We start from the raw sequence: 24,297 nt of genomic DNA, 5'->3' as shown, positions 1-24,297 counted from the left end.
CTACATCCGACTGCGGCTACGTACAGTAAAAAAAAAAAAAAAAAAAAACCGCTCCGGTCACTACTATGCCCACTGCAACGGATGAACCGCGTTCTATACGCGTATGTAAAAACGTTGCGTAGCCTGCTTTCGCTGTCATACATTTCTTTTTTAAAAACGCGTCGTTTGTGAACTTTTGTTTTCGCGTGAGGAGTGAATTTTGTTAAAAAAGTATGGCTATTAGAAAATTATCAATACGAGAATTGTCCATGATTTCCATTATTTTGGTCGAGGAAGAGGGAAAAAAACACTAGACGCTACTGGATCACGAATCTCTACGAAATCGAGTAACAACAACTATTCTATTAGTTGTTCATCCTCCATTTTTATTACGACGCAAACACTCACAATACAATGGAACACAAACACAGATCTCTTCGTCAAATGCAAAGAACTTGTGTGGAACAGGATGGTCACAATGGTCACATGTCATACAGGGAGCGGGCCGACACCTGCAAAATATTCTCGGCAGCCGATTGTAGACTGAACGTTCATGGCACGCTATGGTGTTGGCTGGTTATGGAACGGTGTAGTGGGCATTTTCTAATACTAAATGATGTAAAGAATATTTGTTTGCATGTATCGGTACGGTTACGGTCCTAGTATGATACGTTCTAGTGGGCAAAGACCTTAAAGTTTTAACGGTGCATGAATTGGTGTGCAAATCGGTTGATGTATGTACGGAACTGGGTGGAGGAAAATGTAGATCTTATCAATAAGATCTCTTCCAGGTTTGAGAACAAGGTAACCCTTATTTGGATACCAGCACATAAAAGACACCCATGGCAATGAAGAGGCGGATAGTCTGGCCGAAGAAATACTGCGTTTGTCGGGCCACAACCGGTATTACCTCACTCTATGAGCACAGCGAAAGAGAGTATTAAAAACTGGGGTATGAAACAATTCCTTAAGGAGTGGAAGCTATCCCCCGGACACAGGCAATCGAAAGAGTTTGTTAAGGTGATGAAACCAGCAGAATCGAAATGGCTATTCTCTAACTCAACGAAGGGAATTAGGAGGCTGATAGGACGGGCCACTGCACTGAGAAGACACCTCCTCACAGAGTGTGATAGGTATGCTAGGTCCAGATTTGAAATCTTTGAAGGAGCGGACATCACCAAATCACTCCCCGAGATAAAACGGTCCAAAATCTTGAGGTTTGTGAACAAGTCCAAGAGATTTATGCAGGACTCGTGAGCCGACCAAGTCCTGGACCTTTTAGGGATGGGGTACGAGTCTACTAAGGTGCAACTTATTTGTTTACAAATCGAAAAACCTGCTCAGTTAGACATGGAATTGCTATGTAAAAAAGTGAGTTGTAAAATAAAAAACATAACCTTTTGATAATAAAACTTTAATTCAACGTAAGGATTTGTTACATTAATCGACATTTTAAACGTGTGCCGTGTTTTGCGTTTTTCAAACCTGTTATTTTCGAAAACGGTTACAATAGAAACACTGACAGGAATCGTACAAAAATCAAATTTAAGTTTTGTCTACTGTACCCACTGACCATATATTTTGGAGTTCATCCTGTACCCTCCGGCAATCGATTTTTTCATTGTAATTGACTGGTTGACAAGAAATGTTGTTTCCACAATGCTATTTGTAAATATTTAAAATGTTTTAGTTTTGAAACATCAATTATATACACAAGAGGATTGACTAGCTTAAACTTAAGAGCGATATAAACTCAATATAGATTATTTTAAATTATACATCCGATTATTCCGTTGTCATCAATCCGCAGAGCATTGAATTACAACAATTGCACGTTTCATCCTCGTGGCCAAATGCTTCATTTGTCTAAGAGGTACTAATTACATATACATAAAAATGTCAACACATTTCTCAGTTCAGGCTAAATACCAGACAAAAAGCGACAATCGGACTCTTCGAACTATTTACACATTTACATCTAGACGGAAAATCTTTGGTTTCAAACGACTAGAAAGAAATTCAACAAGCTCAAATTATGTAACAAAATAAAGCCAAACAGTTAAAGTGTATACTTCAAATTAGGCTATTGATTTACGCGTAGAAGGCGTTTCTTTGTTCTCTTTGGTAAAAACAAGTGAAAAACAGACAAATTAATAATCTGTCGATGCGGGTTTTCTTTCCTTCATCGGCGGGCTCAGTAGCGGTGCGGGTTGTCCCCCAGCCAAGAGTCCGGGCTCGGTGGAAAATCTGGGTATCCGTGTGTACTGCTCCCATCGCTCATATCGGAAGGACCGACACTTTGTCCTGAAATAATTTTCATCAATCATAAGCTGGTCCAAATACAGAAAATCTGTTTATTTATAGCTATTAAAAAAATTTCGATTGCTTGATGTACTGCCCGTTAATAGAGTGCAGAATAAATGAAGACTATCGACTTTCATTTGATCACCTGCAATCAACTTTATATTTACTTTTGATTTTTTGTTATCCCTTCCCCCTTTATTTATTATGTGTGGTGATTAGTGACCGTAGTCGATATTTATTCAGAAATCTTGAGATGCAGTCTGGTGTGATGTAGGGTTTCAGAAAAACATTTTATTTATCGTGCCAACGTTTCGATCTTTATTGAGATCATCTTCAGGGCCAGGGATTTACAAACATTGTTTAAATTTAATAAAAACATGTAAGATGGTGGAAAAAAGTGAATTTATGCAATGCAAAAAAATATTTTTTTATATTCAATCAAAGTATTTCTACTCACTCAAATTGTTTGTTTTCTGCGTACGCAAAAAAAAAATTTTTTTTGCATTGTATAAATTCACTTTTTTCTACAGCTTACATGTTTTTGTTAAATTTAAACAATGTTTGTAAATCCCAGGCCCTAAAGATGATCTCAATAAAGATCGAAACCATTAAATTCACTAATTTCGTGGTCCGCTTGACTAATTAATATATTATAATTAATTAAGGTTTTTAGTTGAGATAAAAAAGTCAATGGCACGAGCGGGATTCGAACCCACGATCTTCGGCTTGATACGCCGCTGCTTTAGCACTTGAGCTATCGTGACAAGTGCTAGAGCAGCGGCGTATCAAGCCGAAGATCGTGGGTTCGAATCCCGCTCGTGCCATTGACTTTTTTATCTCAACTAAAAACCTTAATTAATTATAAAGATCGAAACGTTGGCACGATAAAGAAAATATTTTTCCGAAACCTACATCACACCAGACCGCATCTCACGATTTTTCAATAATTATTTATTATTTGTTTTTTACTAATAAACAATTATTTCCGTTAACGGAATAATTTTAGCTGTGAAGGTATTTTCGCCTCATAGTCCATTCTTTCAACACGAAATGACTACGTACAGATCTGCTTCCTGAGGATCAGTCGAGCATAAACAAAAACTAATAAGGCGACGGTCAGTTGATCCGAAATTGAATTTTACTTAGCCGTAATAACCCTCGTAGTACAACAGTTTTAAATTTAGACGCTTATGAATTTTTTTTGAAATTTTTATTATTAGTATTTTTTGAAATTTTACACATGCGGAAAAGATGTACTATTCTTCACCTTAGTCATTTATTGCAACGTGTTTCGTCCTTTTGAGTAAATGAGCCTGAGTTGATTTGACAACATATGTCCATTAACACCATCACAAGCAGGTTCACTAATACTAGTGTTTTTAAGACATTATACCATAAATATATTATTACGTTTTCCTAATGATTCTCGTAGTCGAAATGGACATTTAATTTGATTATCGTAACTGTAAAATGTAAAATCACGTTATCTTACAGGGTTCGAGACGGTTCACCCTCCAAAGCTATTTGCAGATGGTGGTAGAAATGAATATTGATAATAAATTTTTCAATTTAAATAAAAATCCAATTTTTGATATCGAAAACAAGCGATTTTCAATTAAAGCTACAGGTACCTATTGCGCTGAACGTGTCGTGAGGCGGATGCTGCCCTCGATAGATCGGAGAAGCCATATAATGATGAGGAGAACCGCCCTGATACCTCGTCGGACTGCTTCCTCCTTCTTGATCTATCCCTCCTAACGTACCATAGCTATCGTTACTCTCCAAATCTGTCAACAACAAAAAAAAGTGGTTTTTAATCATTGGGCAAACGCGATGGCACAGGACTCGCCGATGCGTGAAGATAAGACCAGGTGATAGATGCTACCAGGCGGCGATTGTGTCGAGGTCACGGGATGCCCCTTTAAAACGGCCATATGTCGCCTACAACTGTTCTGGTGTTTACATCGGACAACAGGACGTTAATCACACGAACATAACTGATTTCATCTTCGGCTGCATCCAATCGGAAAGGTTGCCGAAGTTCAAAATACAGTGCTATTGTAAGGGGGGGGGGGTGTTTTACAGTTCTTCTTCATTACCGTCTAATTGATCACTGATCAGTAGGGGTCTCAATGACCTTTCGGTAAAATGATCAGAGATGTTTGATAGGTAATCCTTTCATTATCAAAGCTGTAGAAATAACACATTTTCAAGTTCAACTGGAAAGTACAGAAATATAACCGAATGTGTAACCAGGTAAATATAGATGACGCGAAAACAAATTTTATGTGAAAACGTTTGACAATGGCCAACGTGCTACATAACTTAATTATATATAATTTATGTATATTGGCTAAATAGGAAGTTCCTATGGTTTTATTGGTTCCTACAAGGGCTATTTTTTTACAACAGGCTTGTGAACAAAATAAGATTTTTTTTCGTCTTAAAGTCCTTTTTGTCAAAATTCATAAAATTGTAATACATTCTGATGTGGATAAATCGATTAGATCTTGCTGGTAAATTTATGATACAAGTTCATCCCCACCAAGGCTTCAGAATATGATTTTATTACATTTGAATTAATAAGATTACTGCAGTTGACAGTCTTGAGGCTAGAACAACATTTTTTAAACCTTGTTACACAATAAGACAAAAATAATACCAAATTTGAGAGTACTTAACCCCATTCTTCAACGCCCTTGCAGGTTAGACGTCTGATTTGCCGGGTAAGAAAAGAAAATTATGTTGCGTCGCCTAATTTCTATTAAAAAACCATTGATTAGGCAAAAAGTGGAAGAAGAATGTTTAACGATAAGTTTCGCTATAACACGGCTATTAGCTTAATGAAGGCAAGTCACCCGAGGCGTGTATCGCCGGGATAAATAATGGACACAGCTGACACTAGACAGTATACGGATCGTGTAGAGATTAGTGAAGCGCCCGTTGCCGTGCATCGCCACCAGATGGATCGCAGGAATGAACGTGATGCCCTTTGATGATAGCCTTTAAAGGGCCACTCGTGACTTATGATCGTATGAGTCAACGATCCCACCCTACCACTTTCCTTAATCATGCCCGATGTGTACTGTTTTATTGCGACAAGAGGGTTGGTCAAAAAATTATTTCAAATAAAATCTTTCTATTAGATGGAGTCGAATTTCTAATAATGCTATAAGAAGGCGATAAGAAAAATTACAACACTAAGGATCAATGAAACAAACTTATCCAAAACAGAAAGTGAATCACAGAACCATTTGGTGTATTGTAAAATATGTTATAAATAATATGGTTATTCGCCGTATTGCCCGATTCGGAATTCATCACTATCACCGGGGTCAATTTCTTCTCTCCATTATAATTAGTTACGAACACTCTGGATCAAGGTGTTGAAGAAAAAGAACGCAAATTAGCTGCTAATGCCAAGCTTTCGACCTATTTTAAGGTCATCATCAGAACTCCTTGGCAAATTTGATATCGCCCATAAAAAAACTGAAATATGCCAATCAGTAGACATATTTAAGATTGTTATGCCCTGATGATGACCTTAAAATAGGTCAAAAGCTTGGCATTAGCGATTAGCTTTCTTCTTCTTCAAGACGATACCTTGATCTTGATCCAGAATGTTCGTAGGTGAAAAAGTGATCGATACTTCTAATACTGAAATTATAATTAGTGTCAGTCGTCAATATTTCAATTATTGATTAATATAGTTAAAAATTACGGATGAGGACTATCAAAAAGAAAAAATCTCAGTTCCTTCATCGAACTTCGTTGAATAATCAAACCCCTTAATCAAAACTCTAAAACGATTCTATACTATCTACAAGGTACTGGTTGAGATAAAAAAAGTCAGCGTCACGAGCGGGATTCGAACCCACGACCTTCGACTAAATACGCCGCTACCACTTCAGAATCGAGAGGTCAATATCCCAAGTGGTAAAGTAGCGGCGTATTTAGCCGAAGGTCGTGGGTTCGAATCCCGCTCGCGACGCTGACTTTTTCTATCTCAACCAATACCTTTCATAAATATTAATTAATAGAAAAAATGTTAATTGGTGAATCGGACCACGAACTGTAATGGATTACCTACAAAGTTAAACAAATAAAAATATACATTTACAATATTAAAAAACTAGTAACTTGAATATCTTAATTATTATATAATAAAAATATCTGATTTTAATATAAAATTATAAATAATATCTTAATATATGCGAGTTGTTTTTCTGATATTGTGATTTTAAAGTTACGTTGAAAGAGTATAAAATCGAAAGCTCAACGAAGGAACTAAGTTTTACCTTGCCGTTGGCCTTTATCTCTGGCTTTTTAACACAAAAGTTCGCAATGTTTGGTTTTGTTACCACGTGAGTTGCATGTAATGGAAATGTTCTCAAAAGAATAAGAACTAAGAAACTAGTTAGATTGACAAAAGAAGAGTTAAAAAGATAGTCAAAGTAGGATAAAATTGCTTCCCCGAAGGCACTTTAAACAGATAATAATTATACTAACTCTGCCTTTTTATTGTCATTTTATTGGCAAATAATCAATTGATCGGTATTAATCACTAACAAGCACAAATCCTTAGCGCGAATACCCAGCTATTTTCTATCATATATTTTCTTAGTCCAAAACATATCAAAACATCGTACGTGTAAATTCACTATATTAACGACAATCCAAACAGTCCAACCTAATGAAAAAGATTTGATAGGTAACCTATTTATTAATTTGACAAACTTTAGTAGCATTGACAATATCTACTGTCTTGTTCAACCCTTGATAAAACAGTTAAAATGATTAACGTAAAATCGATTGTATGTAGTCAGCAGTTTGATCGAAAATTCCCTTGTTGTGGGCCACCTAGTCATAAAGCGTTTTATCATTTTTTTTATTAGAAGTACCTAATAAAATATGTTCACTTATGTGGAGTTTCAGTCTTCATGGAGGTCATTAGACAGGTGAAGAAAGAAGAAGACTAATTGTTGGGTTCACCAAGCTTTCGGCAACTTACAGTGCCATCATCATAACCTTAAGCCCAAGACATTTTTACAATAGTATTACCATGTTAATCGTTTTCTGCACTCTTGAGAAAGTATGTACATTATTTTATTTTGTTAATTGTTAACTGTATATTATTTATTTTTTAATTTTTAATAAATAGGCCCTGATGATGGTACTATAAGTTGCCGAAAGCTTGGTGAACCCAACAATTAGTCTTCTTCTTTCTTCACCTAACTAATGACCTCCATGAAGATTGAAACTCCACATAGATTATCTGCAGGTCGATCAACAAACATCATATGTTCACTTAATTAATCAAATTGCTAACAACTGTTCGTCCCACCGCGGACCTCTATGTTTATAGGATTGTCAAATTTCACGAAAGAGGTGAAGAACATAAGACTGTACTTTAAAAATCTGACAACACATTGTTGCCCTTCTAATTAATGGTACTACGATGCCGCGTTCGATGACACTAATAATTGCAACATTGGCGTACTTCTTATTAAATCGGTTTTATTTAAAATAGTCATTTCCTTAGTTATCTGCGATATAACTGAAAGAAGAATCTTCTCGAATGGGTTACACTTCCAGCAACTTCTTCGAATCTGGTACGCAATCATAAATGCGAGTCCTTCAAGAGTTGCAGAACGTAGACAACAGTTCTTAAGAATGGAAAAAAGGAAAGATAGCTTATAAAAAAGCTCTGTGGTTCATCAAATGATTTTTTTGTACGTACCGTGGGCGGAGTGGCTAAAATTGGACGAGTCGAGATCGACTTTGATCTGTTCCTCCTTTGTGTCGCCCCTGGGAGAGGAGCCCCCTCGCATCCTGAAGTATTGCGACCATTTCGTTCTCCCAGCGTCCTTTTTTAGCCTTTTTTCTTTCGCCCTTCTACAAATATAAAGTACAAATTTACATTTAATATTTTGTCCATCAATTGATTTCCGGCGTAGAAGGTACCTGTTTTGAAACCAGACCTGGACAACCCGCATGTCCAGGCCTGTGTCCTGGCTGAGCTGTTCTCTGACGTGCCGAGCGGGCTTGGGACTCGTGTTGTAGGCCATCTTGAGTGTCTCCAGCTGCTTGGCCGTTATCGTCGTCCTCGGCCTCTTATTTGGCTGTTCTCCTTCTATACAGCTCCCTTCTGCAACACCATCGGTCATTTCTGAAATCAAACTGTTGTGCAGCTCACTCTTTAGAAAATTCGTCGACACCCAGACATCCGCCGACCAACAAAACAAACGATTAGGAAGAAAACGTTCATGATACAAAATTGTACTTTATATGTATTCATAATTTTCATTAACTATAGGTAGAAATAGAAACTTCAAGCTTTAAGAGAGGTATTTAAACTGTGAGAATATTTGATAGAGTATAAATGAATCTCATTCTTTTTGGTAACATAAATATTTCAGTTTTCAAAATATTCTGAAACAAATCGTCGTTCTCGACACCCGAAGGTAGTTTGTAAATAAGCAATGGCCGGCCCAGGAATATTTAAGGCGCAATCAGAGATAACCCCCCTTCCGATAAGGATGATCGGACGAGAGGTTCAGCGCTGGCCAGCCGAGGGTTGACAACAAATCTTTTGGAAATATCAGAACGAGGCATTTTTTCTTTCACTTACAACACCACCCGAAATTGGAGTCAGGACTACGCAGCACGTCTTCCAGGAGAGTAGAAATTTCTCTTATTTGTGTTTCGGTGGAGGACAGTGACTCAAAGGAAAACATTATTTTTTTGTCCTTTTTTATGTTTAAAAATACCTTTTGCCACCAATATTTTATGTTAATTTTTGAAGCTTGCAAGTGTTGCCTTTTCATTATTTTTTTTTTAACTTTTCTTTGTTACGGAACTATTCCTTTTATATTATCAAAATATATTGTATAGTCATATATGTTTTTTTATTCATTAGACTCCCGTTAATTTAGATTGATCAAAGAATACGAGGAGATTCATTAACCTCTGGGGAGAGTAGTGATAGAAGTGAGCGTGCGAAGCGAACTTAAAACGCTGTAGCGTTCACTCCGCCTCTCAAAAACAAAACACGTAACAAAAATTACTTTACGATTTGCTTCTTATTGAAATTCCACATTAAAAATATTATTATGAATTTATTCTGGGCAAGTCGATTAATTAACAGAATGCCAAATCATTTTGATCCGCCTATACTCGTGATTTTCGTCTGTCTGTTGCTTTGGGTCATTTCCCTACCTTCAGTTTTTATAAGTTTTGAAGACCTGGTCAAAACAGAGGTACAGAGAATCGAGATTATTGCGTTTTTTTGTCAGCTTGTTAATAATAAAGCTCATTTTTCAATGCTATCCAAACACAGTTTGCCAAGATCTAATTTGACTTTATATTCCGAGATTTCCTTTTTGCGTCTGCGAGGCGACGAACCAGCGACACTAACAACCAGCGAAGATGACGAACGTGTTTGACAAACTAAAACAGCGAGTATAGACAGGCCAAAAGGATTGGGTTCAGTCAAGCAAGGTACTTCAAGTTCACTACCCCGCATACTCAAGAAAATATTATTAATTTGAATTACGCCAATTACACCAATTTGTTATTACTCTCTATCCCAACTGAATCCCCCTTCCATTCGAATTATTTTCTACAAAACATAATCTCCACAAATATATCATAGCAAGAATACCTTTGGATTTGGCTGCTTCGTAGTCTGGCTTACATACCAATTTTCTGTCTTCCATTAAATAAAATTCATCTCCTGAAAAAAAAGCGTTTTAGCGAGAATATAAAACCTAAGCGATAAATGTACATTTTACCGGTGTTCAACTGTCGGCCGCAGAGGACACAAGAGAAACACTGGAGATGATACACGTAGTCCTGAGCGCGTCGAACGACCTGCGTCGGGGGGATGCCAAGCTCACAACCTGCGCACTTCGTCCCATACCTCCTGCCGGCAGAAAAATAGAAAACCTTATGACAAAACTGTTTCCCTTATTTGCGGGTCTTATTTACAATAAACGGGTCGGTTTATTGTTATGCAAAAAGTTTATTTTAGATGGAAAGTATTACATTTTCTCTTATATTCAACAACCTAGCTTGTCAGTAGGTCATCACTGTAAGTTAAATGTCTCTGGTTCGAACCCAGCGGCCCTGCAGTCGAACCCGACTTACAAATAGGATTTTGATTATTTATTTTTTCAAAAGCAACGACATCCGAGGGTTGATATGACCTTTGCTGTTCCGAACCTCGTAAAAAAGTAGAAAATATCGAACACCTTCCTCGGCATAGGGCAAGAGATTTAAAAAAATCGACGTCAAATCAGAGAAACAGAAATTGGAGAAAGAATTTTACATTGATACTAAAGGATAGTGTTCGATACTTGTAAACTTCTACTGCCAACTATGCCCCTTCTCGAGGTTGGATGAAAACGAGATGCTCACTTAAAAAAGTCGTCCTTGCAGAAAACCATCCCGTTCCTGGCGAAGCACTTGTCCGAAAGTTGGGCGCCGCACTCCGCACACTTTAAGCAGCGCGCGTGCCAAGTCCTTTCGAGGACCTTAAGAATAAACCTATCCAAGATTATCTCGTGACAGCCGCCACACTTGGGTAAACTGGCTGAAAAAAAAGAAAAAGAAAATCGATTAGTTCCAACATTTTCTCCGATATTGAACGCACATACACAGGGTATCTTGTACACCTTTTTAATAGGGTATGAAAAGTTTTATTTCTTCCCGATGGTAAAAATATGCATACTAATCAAAAAAAGAAAAGAAAAATGCGTGATAAAATAATCGCCTAAAGGTCGAGGAGGAGTCTCTTCCCTAAGGAGATGAACGTTTCGCGGTCATTGTCATGAATTCTTTAAACCTGTGAAGGGTGAATCTGTTGACTGGGAGGATGGGCGTAGTCAATTATGTAACGCGTGTCCTGATTGGCTAAGGCCGTCATCCCCGACCCCCTTGGCCCGTAACAACCCCAGCCGCGACGGGTTCCACACTGGGGTTGGAATGATATTTACGACCTTCTTTTACTTTCCAAGGAGAATCCCCTTTGTCGACTTGGTCAATTTTTATAATTTCTTTTGTCAACTTTTTTAGAACTGCTTAGTCTGTTTGAATTGTCGCTTTTCAATTTTATTTCGTTATCGCGCACGTGTCGACAATCATAGAATAAAATCAGCTCATTTGCGTTCAAACGAGGTTTTTTTATTTGCTTGAAGGAATTTAATAAAAATATTACCTTTCTACTTGAATGTTGGGCAATTAACGAGATAAAAAAGAATTCAATATTAATCCGTTGTTAAACAAGATTATTTTGTATGAGTTCTTTAATACTGATCGTTTTGGTTTCACAACCCTCTATATTTTGTCGGACGCGTTTCGTCACAGATTATGATAGTTGGTGCCGAATAATTTAAAGAATGTGCAAGCAAATATCAATTAAAAGCACGGGCACCCGACACGGTCAAATATGCACAACTAGCCAATGTTGATCGTTTTCAAAGTATTAATTTTTAATTAATGTTTTTAGTTGAGATAAAAAAAGTCAGTGTCACGAGCGGGATTCGAACCCACGACCTTCGGCTAGATATTAATTGGTCAAGCGGATACGAAACCTAGTGAAATTAATTTTTAATCTTACAATTAATTAAGGTTTTCAGTTGAGATAAAAAAGTCAATGGCACGAGCGGGATTCGAACCCACGATCTTCGGCTAGATACGCCGCTGCTCTACCACTCGAGCTATTCATGTCCACCTCCATCCACTCGGACACCAACCTCCCATCTCAACCACACCTTTTGAATTTGAAAAATGGCAAAAAGGAGGGAAAATTCAAAAGGTGTGGTTGAGATGGAAAGTTAGTGTCCGAGTAGATCGAGGTCACGATAGCTCAAGTGGTAGAGCAGCGGCGTATCTAGCCGAAGATCGTGGGTTCGAATCCCGCTCGTGCCATTGACTTTTTTATCTGAACTGAAAACCTTAATTAATTGTAAGATATTAATTGTTCAAACGGACCACGGAACTAGTGAAATTAATTTTTGCTTATTTTTATCAGCTTTTCCTTAATGATATAATTACTCAATTAATTATACACAATTTTTTCGAAATGAAAAATTTGTATCACAGGCGGGATTCGAACCCACGACTTTCGGCTAAATAAGCCGCTGCTCTACCACTTGACGTGACGATACTACTACTACCATACTACAAACATATTTAGCCGAAACGAAAGTCTTGGTTCGAATCCCGCCTGTGTCAACAAATTTTTCATTTCGAAAAAATTGTGTCTAATTAATTGAGTAATTAATTTTTAAATTAGGAATTTGGCAGTCTTTCGATGAACTCAGATTCACCTTTCATGAAAAACGAACAGGCTCCAGACTAAAACAGCTAGGATAAGCGGACCAGGAAAATCAGAAAGGACAAAAAAACAAATATTAATTTACTTGATCTAACTCCGGGTAGAGGTAAACACTACACGAATTTAAATACGAAAATAATCCTTTTTTTATTATTTATTATTTTTTTATTTATTTATTCGACGGTATATCAAGGCGATGACTATATTTTGAAAGGAAGGATATTAGTTTCATATTATTAATCCATCTCGTTACAGTTAATAATTCGGGCAATTCAAGGAACGAATTCAATAAATATTCCTTAATTGTTATTAATTAACTTTAACTTTGTTAGATACTTCTCCGATTCTTTACGAAAGGTAACGGCCTGGACCCTCTAAGCGATAACCATTGCTACTATTAATTTTTTTACATATATTTTTGATATTGTATATCCTAATATAATAACATAACCGCTTACGTGGTCTTATATAACATTTACATTTATTGATTGGTTAGTGAATAGTCCCGAAATGATGTCTTTCATGATATATGGACAATGTTGTCTTACCTTCGAAATAAGCCAACGTATATTAATGTAACATAATTTATATATGTATCTGTCTAATAATCCATTTTTAATCTAAATTTTCCCTTATGCCCTCGCAAAACTAAATAGTGTATTACACATTTACAAATCAAGGGTAATTAAATATTGTTTAAAACTTTCAATTAATTAAGGTTTTTAGTTGAGATAAAAAAATCAGTGTCAGTAGCGGGATTCGAACCCACGATCTTCGGCTAGATACGCCGGCTAGATAAATTAATTAGACCTTCACTAAAGCTCACCGTGGCCATTTGTCGCCGAGAATCAAATAGATTACACGACATTTGAAAAATGGCAAAAAGGAGGGAAAATTCAAAAGGTGGGGCTGAGATGGAAAGTTGGTGTCCGAGTGGATCGAGGTCACGATAGCTCAAGAGGTAGAGCAGCGGCGTATCTAGTCGAAGATCGTGGGTTCGAATCCCGCTCGTGACACTGACTTTTTTATCTCAACTAAAAACCTTAATTAATTGAAAGATATTAATTGGTCAAGCGGACCACAAAAACTAGTGAACTATTTAAAACATTTTACATAAGTTTTGAAAAGAAGGATATTAGTTTAATATTGCTAAACCGTCTCTTTACAGCCAATAATTCGGGTAATTCAAGGAACGACATTCAATAAACACTCCTTAATTGTTAATCGGCCATTAATCTTTAACTTTGTTAGATACTTCTTGTTTCCTAAAGTGATAGGGGTTTCCAGAGGCCAATGTTATTTTTTTCTTATACTCACAGGATACGAGGGAAGATTCTTCCTTGGGGGACATCTTGGCCGCGCGTAGTCTTTCTCCGGTTCACAAGGTGTCCCCTGCAAGGAAGAAATCACTAGCTATGATCAGCAAACCCTATTCTCGTCAAGCAAACCGGCCTTCAGTCAGGCCGACGGAATGTTTATGTTCCCATGCAATAAATACTTAATACACTAATCGGTCTTATTGAGAATTATTAACAACAAAGGACCCAATGTGACAGTCGTCGAACGAAACATTAAAACCTACTCGATTATTGTTCATTATTTTAATAAAATGAAAACATAATAGAACGTATTTGATCAGCTTTTCTAAAGTAAAAAATATCCTGTTTTCTATTTTGCAGTTGTGGAAGGATTTAAATCTACCCGATCGAAGGAGTGAACTGAACGTCTGACAGAAGAACGGAGTGTTATGGGATTACCTTGTTTGAGCAAGTCGACCAAGGAGAGCGGGCAATAATCTTCGTCATATTCTTCCGGAGGGCTCAGCTCGGATTTCCTTCTCCTCGGCATTACTTTGAGCTTGCAAAGTTTTCGAACTTGTTACAAGATATCCAAACGGTCGATCGATAGATATAATCACATATGTTTGTAAACAGATTCAATTGTTTGCGAGAAAACAGCTGGAAACACGAGTTTCTCGGTGCTAGAAGTTGAGAGAAAGGACCGAACTTACAGCGTTGGAAACTAGCCCGTTTATTAGATTTTCTTTGTCTTCAGAAAAAAAAAGACACCGAGTAAGACCGAATGTTTCAAACGACTAAAAGAAAAGTCGTTATTTATGAATTAATTGTTTACTTCGTTTCGTAAAACCTACAAAAACGAGTGCAAAATTTTGGCTCGTTAAAAATTACCCGAACTTGAAATCTATTAGAATCCTTCAAAACCTTTTAAGTCTTACACGAACCGAACTCGCAAATCTCAAATGAACGGGTAAAATAGAATAAACTTTATTACATGCATAAATCAAAGAAAGGAGGGAATGAAGAATTTACAACTCAACTTTACTCACGAACACAACCTAATTTTTTTTGTATAAAAGATAAAACAACGAGTGTTTAAAAATTACGCATAAAGTATAAATACCGACAAGACTATCGAATAGGTCTTAATAAACAAACATTAGGTGATTTTCTCTTTCATTATTATATGCCAATTTTATCTAATACAAAAATCTAAAGGCCATTTATTACGGCCAATCCATTTAACGCCTATATGTACCATTACATGTATTTATTTAACGGCAAATAGCCAATAATTAATTACACATATGCATATGGTACATATTACATTTTTTTACAACTATTTGAATTTTCTTGAAGAAGTGCAAAACTGATCGAGGTTAATAACAATAGTCCCAGGGCCTAGAACATATTCTAGTTAGCGGAGCATTAATCAAATAAATAGTAATTATTCAGAAATCGTGAGATGCTGTCTGGTGTGATGTAGGTTTCAGAACATTTCTTTATCATACCAACGTTTCGATCTTTATTGAGATCATCTTCAGGGCCCTGTGTTTTTCAAGCATTTCAACAAATTTGGTCAAATAAGTAGTTTTACAATTTGGGTTGTAGTTTGGTAAATCTTTTTTTCCTATTGATACAATGAACCTTTGCTAGTAATTAAGAACAACAAATCAAATTACATAATAATTTTCCAAGAAAAATAACATCAATTGCAACCTTCCGCTCATTTACTGTACTAATTTAAATTAATTCTACTTTTTATCTAAGGTTTTGGTTGAGATGAAAAAGCTAGTGTCACGAGCGGGATTCGAACCCACGGCCTTCCATTTGGTGTCTGAGTGGATCGAAATCAAGGTAGCTCGAGTGGCTAGCGCAGCGGCGTATTTAGTCGAAGGTCGTGGGTTCGAATCCCGCTCGTGACGCTTGCATTTTTATCTCAACCAAAACCTTAGATAAAAAGAATAATTAATTAGTCCCANATATATGTACTAATGTTCATAACATCTCTAATATAATCAAAAGAAAGTCGATTTTTTGACCTAGTTTATAGGCACCATATTTAAGAAATCTATTTACAAATATTCAATTCTGTGAATATATTTTTGATAATATGGTGACCATGCTTTATTAATGTAAAATACGACATCTTTAAACAGTTACATTATTAAATTCTTTGTATTTCTTCCCAAGAACCCAAAAGTTTTATACTTTTATTTATAATAGTTTCAATGTGTATATTGAAGGAAAGTGAGAAGTCAAAAACATCTATAATCTTAACGTTCTTTAAAACCTTCCAATTAATTAAGGTTTTTAGTTGAGATAAAAAAAAGTCAGTGTCACGAGCGGGATTCGAACCCACGACCTTCGGCTATCACGCCGCTACTCTACCACTTGAGCTATCGTGATTTCGATCCACTCGGACATTAACTTCCCATCTCAACCCCCCATCTTTTGAATTTTCTCTCCTCTTTGCCATTTTTCAAATGTCGTGTAGTCTATTTGATTCTCGGCGACAAATGGAGAGCTTTAGTGAAGGTCTAATTCATTTATCTAGCCGAAGATCGTGGGTTCGAATCACGCTACTGACACTGATTTTTTTATCTCAACTAAAAACCTTAATTAATTGAAAGATTTTAATTGGTAAAGCGGACCATGAAAACTAGTGAATTGTTTAAAACTTTTAGTCCGGTATCACAGATTTGTATTTATCAAGAGGACATAATCAATTAAGAGGACTTAATTTCTTTAGCTACTTGCTGAAACGATATGCAGTCTTCAATAGATTTTATCACTTAAAGACCATGAGATCATCAGCAAAAAGCTTAAAGTGACTAGGAATAAAACATCCAATAATATCATTAATAAAAATATTCAATAAAATGGTGCTCAATAATATTAAACAGCAATAGGAGCTGTTTATGTTATAATTGAAAGTCATATAAGAGTTAGATCTATAGAAACTCATTTTGAAGCATTTTTCAATAATTAGAATTAAATTGTTTTCAATGACATGAACAGGATGTTTGAAATTAACCAAAACTTCAGAATAAACCTAGGTACCAAAAAAGAATGGGAACGAGAGGGAAACACCTCATTCAAGAATGGCACCATCCTTTGGTATACAGATGGATCTAGAACACAAGAAGGTACAGTAGCAGGAGTATTTGGACCTGGAACCAAATACTCAGACCCCATGGGAAAATACACCAGTATCTCCCAAGCTGAGATTCATGCAATCGAAAGATGTACCCAACTCAACCTAAGTAAAGGGTACAAAAACAAGAATATAGATATCATGCCAGATAGCCAAGCAGCTATCAAAGCACTAAGCTCAAATATCATTAGTTCAAGGATGGTGCTGAACTACAAAACCAAACTAAACATATTAGGTACGAAGAATAAAGTCAGCCTCTGCTGGGCCCCAGGACACATGGGAGTAGAAGGCAACGAGAAAGCGGACACCCTTGCAGGAAAAGGGGCTGCTACACCGCTGATAGGACCTGAACCCTTCTGTTACATAGGAACCCACACTATTAACGAGTATCTCAGACAGAAGGACAAAAAGAAAATGAGGAAACAAAAGGAAACTATGGAATTCACTCATTGGACACACACAATCCAAGAATCTTCTAACCAATTTTGGAAGGAAAGAAATTACAAAATGGGTCAAGGGAAGCAGGAATAAACTGCGAATCCTAATAGGATTCCTAACAGGACACTGCGAGTTATATGGGCACTTAAAGAAGATTGGAATATTCCAAAATGGCACTTGCATATTCTGCAGAAGAGACAACAACACATCTACTAACAAACTGTGGAGCTACACTAGCCCGCAGTAGGAAATGTTTTGGGATGTATGATGTGACCATAGAAGAGCTTGAACCACTGAAACCGAGCCTGTTGATTAAGTTTCTTGATGAAGTAGGACGCACCGATGTGCTTAGGCAGAGCGCGGGGGTACAATAGCTCTTAAATGGCGCAGTATACTATACCCCGAAACTATTGGGTTGTCCGGAAAATAATGCAGGATTTTAAGTTTTCATTAAAAAAAATCTATATAAAATATTCTGTTTACGTTTACAGGATTACTCATTTGTATGAATGTCAACACTTATTAATCCTCTTCCAAATGATATTGTTTGTTTACCTCTGTAGCATTCCGCTACTTGGAAATAATTCAGTCATCCTTATAATGTCAAAGCGAGAATTTCGTACGATTTTCTTTTACGAGTTTAAACTCGGCCGAAGCGGAGCCCAAACGGCTAGAAACATTAACCAAGTCTGGGGCGAGGGTTGTGTTAATGAGTGCACTGTGCAAAGGTGGTTTAAAAAATTTCGGGAGGGAGATTTCAGCCTTGAAGATGAAGAAGGTCGTGGAAGGCCTTCCTCTCTTAATGATGATGTTCTGCGATCAGTGGTGGAAGAAAACCCCAAAACAACTGTTCGAGAACTTGCAGAGCAACTCAAAGTCAGTAAAACGACCGTCGCTGACCACCTCAAGGCGATTGGAAAAGTGAAAAAACTCGAAAATTGGGTTCCACACTCATTAAACGATCGCCAAAAAAATCAGCGCTTTGATGTTTGTGCATCACTTCTTTGTCGAAACAAAAATGACCCATTTCTGGCCAGAATTGTTACATGTGACGAAAAGTGGATTCTCTACGATAACACTAGACGTTCTGGACAGTGGCTCGACAAAGGAGAAGCTCCAATACATTTTCCAAAGCCCCCAACTCATCAAAAAAAGGTAATGGTTACGGTATGGTGGGCTTCATTTGGTTTAATACACTACAGCTTCTTAAATCCTGGCGAAACCATCAATGCTGAATCATACTGTAACCAAATTAATACCATGCATCAGAAATTGGCAGTAATGAAGCCCTCTTTGGTCAATCGGAAAGGGCCCATTTTGTTGCATGACAACGCTCGACCACATGTGTCACGTGTAACGTCACAAAAATTATTGGAGCTTGGCTATGAAACTTTGCCTCACCCACCCTACTCTCCGGACCTCTCGCCTACTGACTACCATTTTTTTAGACACCTGGACCACTACTTACAACACATAATATTCAAAAATCAAACGGAACTGGAAAATGCATTTATTGACTTTATCAATTCTAAAAATTCTGAATTCTACTCAGACGGAATTAATAAGTTACCAACACGTTGGGAGAAATGTATTGAGAGTATGGGAAATTATTTTGATTAAAGAACATTGCTTTAAAGTAACTAGTTTCTTTTTTTTTGTTTAATACCAAAATCCTGCATTATTTTCCGGACAACCCAATATATATATAAAATCACAGATGTATTTGAGATGAAAAATTCGTCATATTAATAAGTTAATAAATAACTATGTATTATCTTTAATAAAGATTCTGGCAGTAGTAGTAGTAGAAGGATAAGAAATAAGAAAATGGCCGTTTTCAGCTACAATTTAAAATTATTTGGAAGTCGTTTCTCACACAATCTTTTAATCTAAGTTAAAGAAACCTAGGATTTGGTGGTAGATGAAAGTATTCAGAAATTTATATTTCGGGCTATAAAGTCCATCTTCAGCTGCCCAAGTGTAGAATGTCGAGGTATACTAACCAGCAATCGATATGGTTTATGTTAAAGTAATAAAATAATGGTCGATGCAACACTTGAAACGAAAAATCTCGTACATTCGGAAAAAAATGATATTAAAAATGAGTTGGGGCAAATTGCCCCGTGGAAGGTAGGAAAGGCCGAAAAAATCTTAAATCTTAATCATTAAAAAACCTTTTTCTACCTTACCGACGACTTAACATTATGAATCTCTTTTAATTTAATTTTTTAGTATGGCGGTATGCAGGGGTGGAGTTCGGTTGGGGTTCCTTCTTTTGACAAGAGGAGGACTCTTTCAACAACAACAAACAAGTTTCGGAACAAAATTTAATTACAATATTAAAATTATATTAATTAAAAATTATATAAAGTTTGCCACGCCAATATATTGTTGACAAGGAAGAACAGGAAAACAGGACCCGTCCGAAATGTTATTTTTATTTGAATAGCGTAGAATAAAACGTTCTTCGTGATGATGATGATGATAATATATAAATTGGAAATGTACGAATAGGTTTATAAATTTATATATTTATTAATTAAAGAAGCGGTGAATTTTTTTTGGACAGAGCATTAGCTATACCGCCACTGTCCAGTAATGCAGGTATTTTTTTTTTTTTTTTTTTTTTAATGGGATAAAAGAGATTGCGGTTTAATTCGATGTTTTAATTTTTTGTAGTTGTAGATTTATCAGTAATTAGTTTTTGTGATTTCAAAATTTATTTATATTCTCTTCTAAGTTTGCAAAACTAGGATTAATGTGATTTTTAGGGAATTATTTGTTTTTTGACTGTTGATAAGTTGATATTTAATATTTTTCCCTTTTGAATTACCTTTGTTGGATATCCTATCCATACCCATTGTTATGATTATAATTTGTATTAGTTTTGCTTGCATAAGAAGCTCCAGCTAAACAAAAAGAAAAAAAAAGTCTGCGTTTTGAGGATAGAAGTTTTTTCGATTAATATTATTTTTATAATAAAATATGGAACGTTTTGTAAAGATGTGAGAAATGTGACTGAGGATTCAACAAGATCGAATTTGGAGGATTGGCTATAAATTTTTAGCGTCAGGTATGAATCTTGACAAATCGTCTGCGACAGTGTTAATCGTTAAATGTTTTATTTCAAAGTTAAAACATTCTAATTCTGAGACCTGATTTGACTGCTGGATTACTCTACTCATTTTAGATCTTTCATCTCCGGAAAAGTATCCAAGTTCACTGTAATCTGTGTAGAGATAATATTTTTTGAAGCCAAGTAATGTCGAAAAAAGCGTAAGCTAAAGATTACTACAAATAATTCTTTACCATATGGTAAATAATTTGTCATGTTTAGTTAACATTTTTTAGGAAAACGCTATCGGCTTACAGCCTTTTCATCAGCCTAACCTAGCAAGCTGCCTACTATATGATTGGATTCTTCCGTGCATAATAAGAATGGCTTTCCTAAGTTGGATGTAGTTAATACAAGTGAAGACTTTAATATATTTTTTTTTAATTGTGAAACGTGTGGTGATTATTCAGAAATCGTGAGATGCGGTCTGGTCAGAAAAACATTTTCTTTATCGTGCCAACGTTTCGATCTTTATTGAGAACATCTTCGGGGGCCTTGTGAAACGTTTTATCACATTCATATGTTCAAACTAATTCAGGTGTTGTTTTTTTAGTCCATCTAGGGGTGGGAAAATGTCCAAAAAATCCTATATAAATCGTGCAAACAAATAGCACATGCCCAGAAACTAAAGGGCTTGTTTTAATGTTTTGGGTGATGATTTGACCGATGATTTACGATCGATCAATATAATAAAAAGCAACGATACAATATATTAGTTTATCAAAACGTTGCGCGTACAAACCGGAAAATGCACCAGCAGCTCTAATTATTGAAAAGAATTAAAAACCGACGTTATTACCAGTTTTGATAATAGATTTATTTACAGTTCAAATAATAATAACTGTCAATACAACTCTTTTTTAAACTATGAATTTGAAAACGAGACAAATCATGTATTAAAAATCATGCTTATAATCTTATAATAATAAATATATTATATATGCTTATTAATCTTAAAAATAATAAAACAAAACGTAGCGGCTATACTTGATTTTAACAATTTTAATTTTAACAGTAATGTGTCCAAACAAGCTTTTGGGGAAAGTTTAAATTATGGAACACAAATAAGAAATTCTAATTACAAAACAGGAATAAATTTAAAAAGGGTTTTTGCACACATTTGGCCGTCCAAGATAAGTATTTTAAAAGGATAAATAAAATCCTGTCAATAGGATAAATTAGTTTGTAATAAAACGAGACAATTCATGCATTAAAAATCTTCCATTCTAATAAAACAATAAAACGTAGCGGCTAGATTTTAACAATTTCAATTTTAACAGTAATGAGTCCACACAAGCTTTTGAGAAATGTTTAAATTATGGAACACAACTAAGAAATTCTAATTAAAGAACAGGAATAAATTTTATAATTTAAAATGTTTTTTTTTGCATACATTTGGATGGCAATAAATTAGTTTGTGAGTGAATGTTTGGAGTCAGAGCTTTATAGTACTCAGAAGGGATTTAGCAAACGTAAGACAGAAGGCTTAAATTTAGGGCCTGAAGTGACCTAGCCATTAAAACGCCCATAAAAATTAATAATAATAATAGCAGTAATGAGTAACTTCAATTATCATAAATGGCTTTATTAAAAAAAAATTAAAATAAATAAATAGACTGAATGTACTACTGTAAACAAATATTTAAGAAAAACGGTTGTTTTAAAGCGTTCGTATAAAGAAATGATTTGAAGTGCATATCAATTCAATATGGTTTATTCAAGTTTAAATTTTAAATTCGCGAAATAAAACCTGCCAATCAAACCTTTTTTTGGTAAAGGTGTTCAACTACGAGGTCTCCCTTAAGCACGTGGATGGGGAAAATGGATTATTATTATTAATATTTGTGTTTGGAATAAAAGGGCTTACCAATTAAAGTAAAAATATTAATTTAATAAAATCATATCTTCATTGAAATTACATTTGAAGTAATGAACCATACGTACCTGTATAGCATGTATATTTTTTAACTGAAAAACATTAATTACTCCTAAACGTAACAATAAAAATATCAGTTCGCACAATCATAGTTGACGTTAAAACTCCATTTAAAATTATAAGAAAGGGAATTGTATTGTATCGAATTTACGTAAGCAATTTTTTGAAAACAGGGAAGTCATATGAATATAATAATGCATCATACACGGTCGCGTTCGCTTTTATTCCGTAATTAAAATAAAACATCAAAACAACTTACAGATTAACTGAGATGGGTATCTGGTGAGTAAATAGTCCAAATCCGGTTGTGGTGGGTGATGAGTTTCCGGTCTGAACATGAGCATGTTTCTCATGATATCCCGGCAAAGGACCGGAAGCGAACCGCCTTTCGGCCCAGCCTAGTATTTTGATTTGACCAGGCCCAGGAACAGAATCACGGCGGGGTCACCAAAATAAAATAAAAAAATAAAAAAGCAGCCAGCCCACATAAAAGTTTCAACGAGATCACCCTCACCGTGGTCGGGGGGAAACTGAAAAGGGGTTCGAAACTACGATCGATGGTGGTTTGTAAAACGGGCGGCGATTGGCTACCGGCCGCCCCGCCCTTTTCCCTCCCCTGTCACACCCCACCATTCCGAACCCTCTTCCAGCCGGAAACTTTACAGAAATCATTATTCTCTCCAACTTGCACTACTTCCACGTATTATTATTGCATATCTTATAAAGGTGTTAATTACATTCTGAGGACGGCTCATTCATTTATTTATACAAGTGAGACAGACTGATTAGAACGGCAACAAAATATGTGCAACGTGTGTGCCTGTGCACCATCGTGTTTGAGGAAACTTTGGTAGTTTTTTTGGGCAAAGATCAGTACATTTTTAAACATTCTCTGAAGCTGCTCGCGGTGTAGTTTCCCTTCCTTCTCAGAAAATAAATTTGTAAAAAAAGAAAATAAAGTTGAGGTTCGGTTTGATGGGTTTATTGGAGAAAAGAACTGACTTTTGGCATGACGGTTTGGTATTCTAACTTGAGAATAAGTTCACCAACAGAGTAGACAAAATGTCATTGAATGATGCAGATACCTGTAGTGAAATGTTTAAAATATTTCATTCTTTAGTTCTAGTTTCTTTCTTTCCTCGACAAAATATCGTCAACTAAAGCGCTAAATGTTTGGCCAACAAATTTCGGTCTAGACCCATTTATCCACAAAATGTCAATCGGTGCTATACAACATCGAAATATGTGTACACCACAAATTTAATTATTTTAAAAATTTAGTTTTTCCCAGTTCACATCTGTACAATACAAATATAAAGTTTATAACCATACTTAAATTTAGATATATTTTCTAAACAAAAAGGACTAAAATGATATGAAACCAATGAAAAACCATGTAATTAATATATTAATAGTACAATACCTTAAATGTTTAAAATTACACAAATTTACCTAAACTGACATTAAGTATATTAATTTTTATAAAAAGATTGAACACCATACTCACGCCATCATTTACCTTTGGAACAGTCCAACCTGAGGCGACGGTGTTGTCGCTCTCTCACTCTCACTCTCTCTCTCTCTCTCTCTCTCTCTCTCTCTCTCTCTCTCTCTCTCATTAATGTTAATCCTGTGTGCATAGTTTTTATAAATAGCTATAATTTTAGTCAAAATACTCTGTGATCATAAATGTTACCTATAAGAAATTGCTAGTCAGAACAAAATTGTTGA

The 24,297-nt window shown here is 35.7% G+C and overlaps 1 protein-coding gene across 6 annotated transcripts; it reads right to left on the bottom strand.

Annotated features, from left to right (window-relative positions):
* Positions 1 to 1,391: 1,391 nt before the first annotated feature.
* Positions 1,392 to 23,101, bottom strand: LOC106668737 (LIM/homeobox protein Lhx3). Of its 6 annotated transcripts, none has more exons than XM_024224615.1 (9): positions 22,826 to 23,100; positions 13,940 to 14,014; positions 10,702 to 10,876; positions 10,077 to 10,207; positions 9,947 to 10,018; positions 8,248 to 8,452; positions 8,024 to 8,178; positions 3,915 to 4,070; positions 1,392 to 2,283 (listed from the first exon to the last, which is right to left on the bottom strand). In XM_024224615.1, the coding sequence occupies exons 2-9, from the start codon at positions 13,971 to 13,973 to the stop codon at positions 2,174 to 2,176; spliced, it is 1,038 nt and encodes a 345-aa protein (XP_024080383.1). In that variant the 5' UTR covers positions 13,974 to 14,014; positions 22,826 to 23,100; the 3' UTR covers positions 1,392 to 2,173. The 6 variants fall into 6 exon arrangements, with proteins under 6 accessions (XP_024080383.1, XP_014253240.1, XP_014253236.1 ...); XM_014397754.2 differs by lacking the exon at positions 22,826 to 23,100 and adding an exon at positions 14,380 to 14,458; XM_014397750.2 differs by lacking the exon at positions 13,940 to 14,014 and having other exon boundaries at positions 22,826 to 23,101.
* Positions 23,102 to 24,297: the final 1,196 nt, after the last annotated feature.

Source organism: Cimex lectularius, unplaced genomic scaffold (assembly GCF_000648675.2).
Source record: "Cimex lectularius strain Harlan isolate CLEC.00 unplaced genomic scaffold, Clec_2.1 scaffold25, whole genome shotgun sequence".
In the NCBI taxonomy this organism is placed as follows: Eukaryota; Metazoa; Arthropoda; class Insecta; order Hemiptera; family Cimicidae; genus Cimex; species Cimex lectularius.
Note: the sequence above shows the minus strand (reverse complement) of the source record. Positions and strands in the feature narration are given on the sequence as shown.

Excerpts from the sequence above, each read along its gene's own strand:
- LOC106668737 (XM_014397750.2), bottom strand. The coding sequence starts at position 22,919 with ATGAGAAACATGCTCATGTTCAGACCGGAAACTCATCACCCACCACAA. Across the intron at positions 10,208-10,701 it reads TGCAAGGACGACTTTTTTAA|GAGGTATGGGACGAAGTGCG; the intron begins GTGAGCATCTCG and ends TTCTGCCGGCAG. Across the intron at positions 8,453-9,946 it reads CGAAGCAGCCAAATCCAAAG|AAATGACCGATGGTGTTGCA; the intron begins GTATTCTTGCTA and ends GTTTGATTTCAG.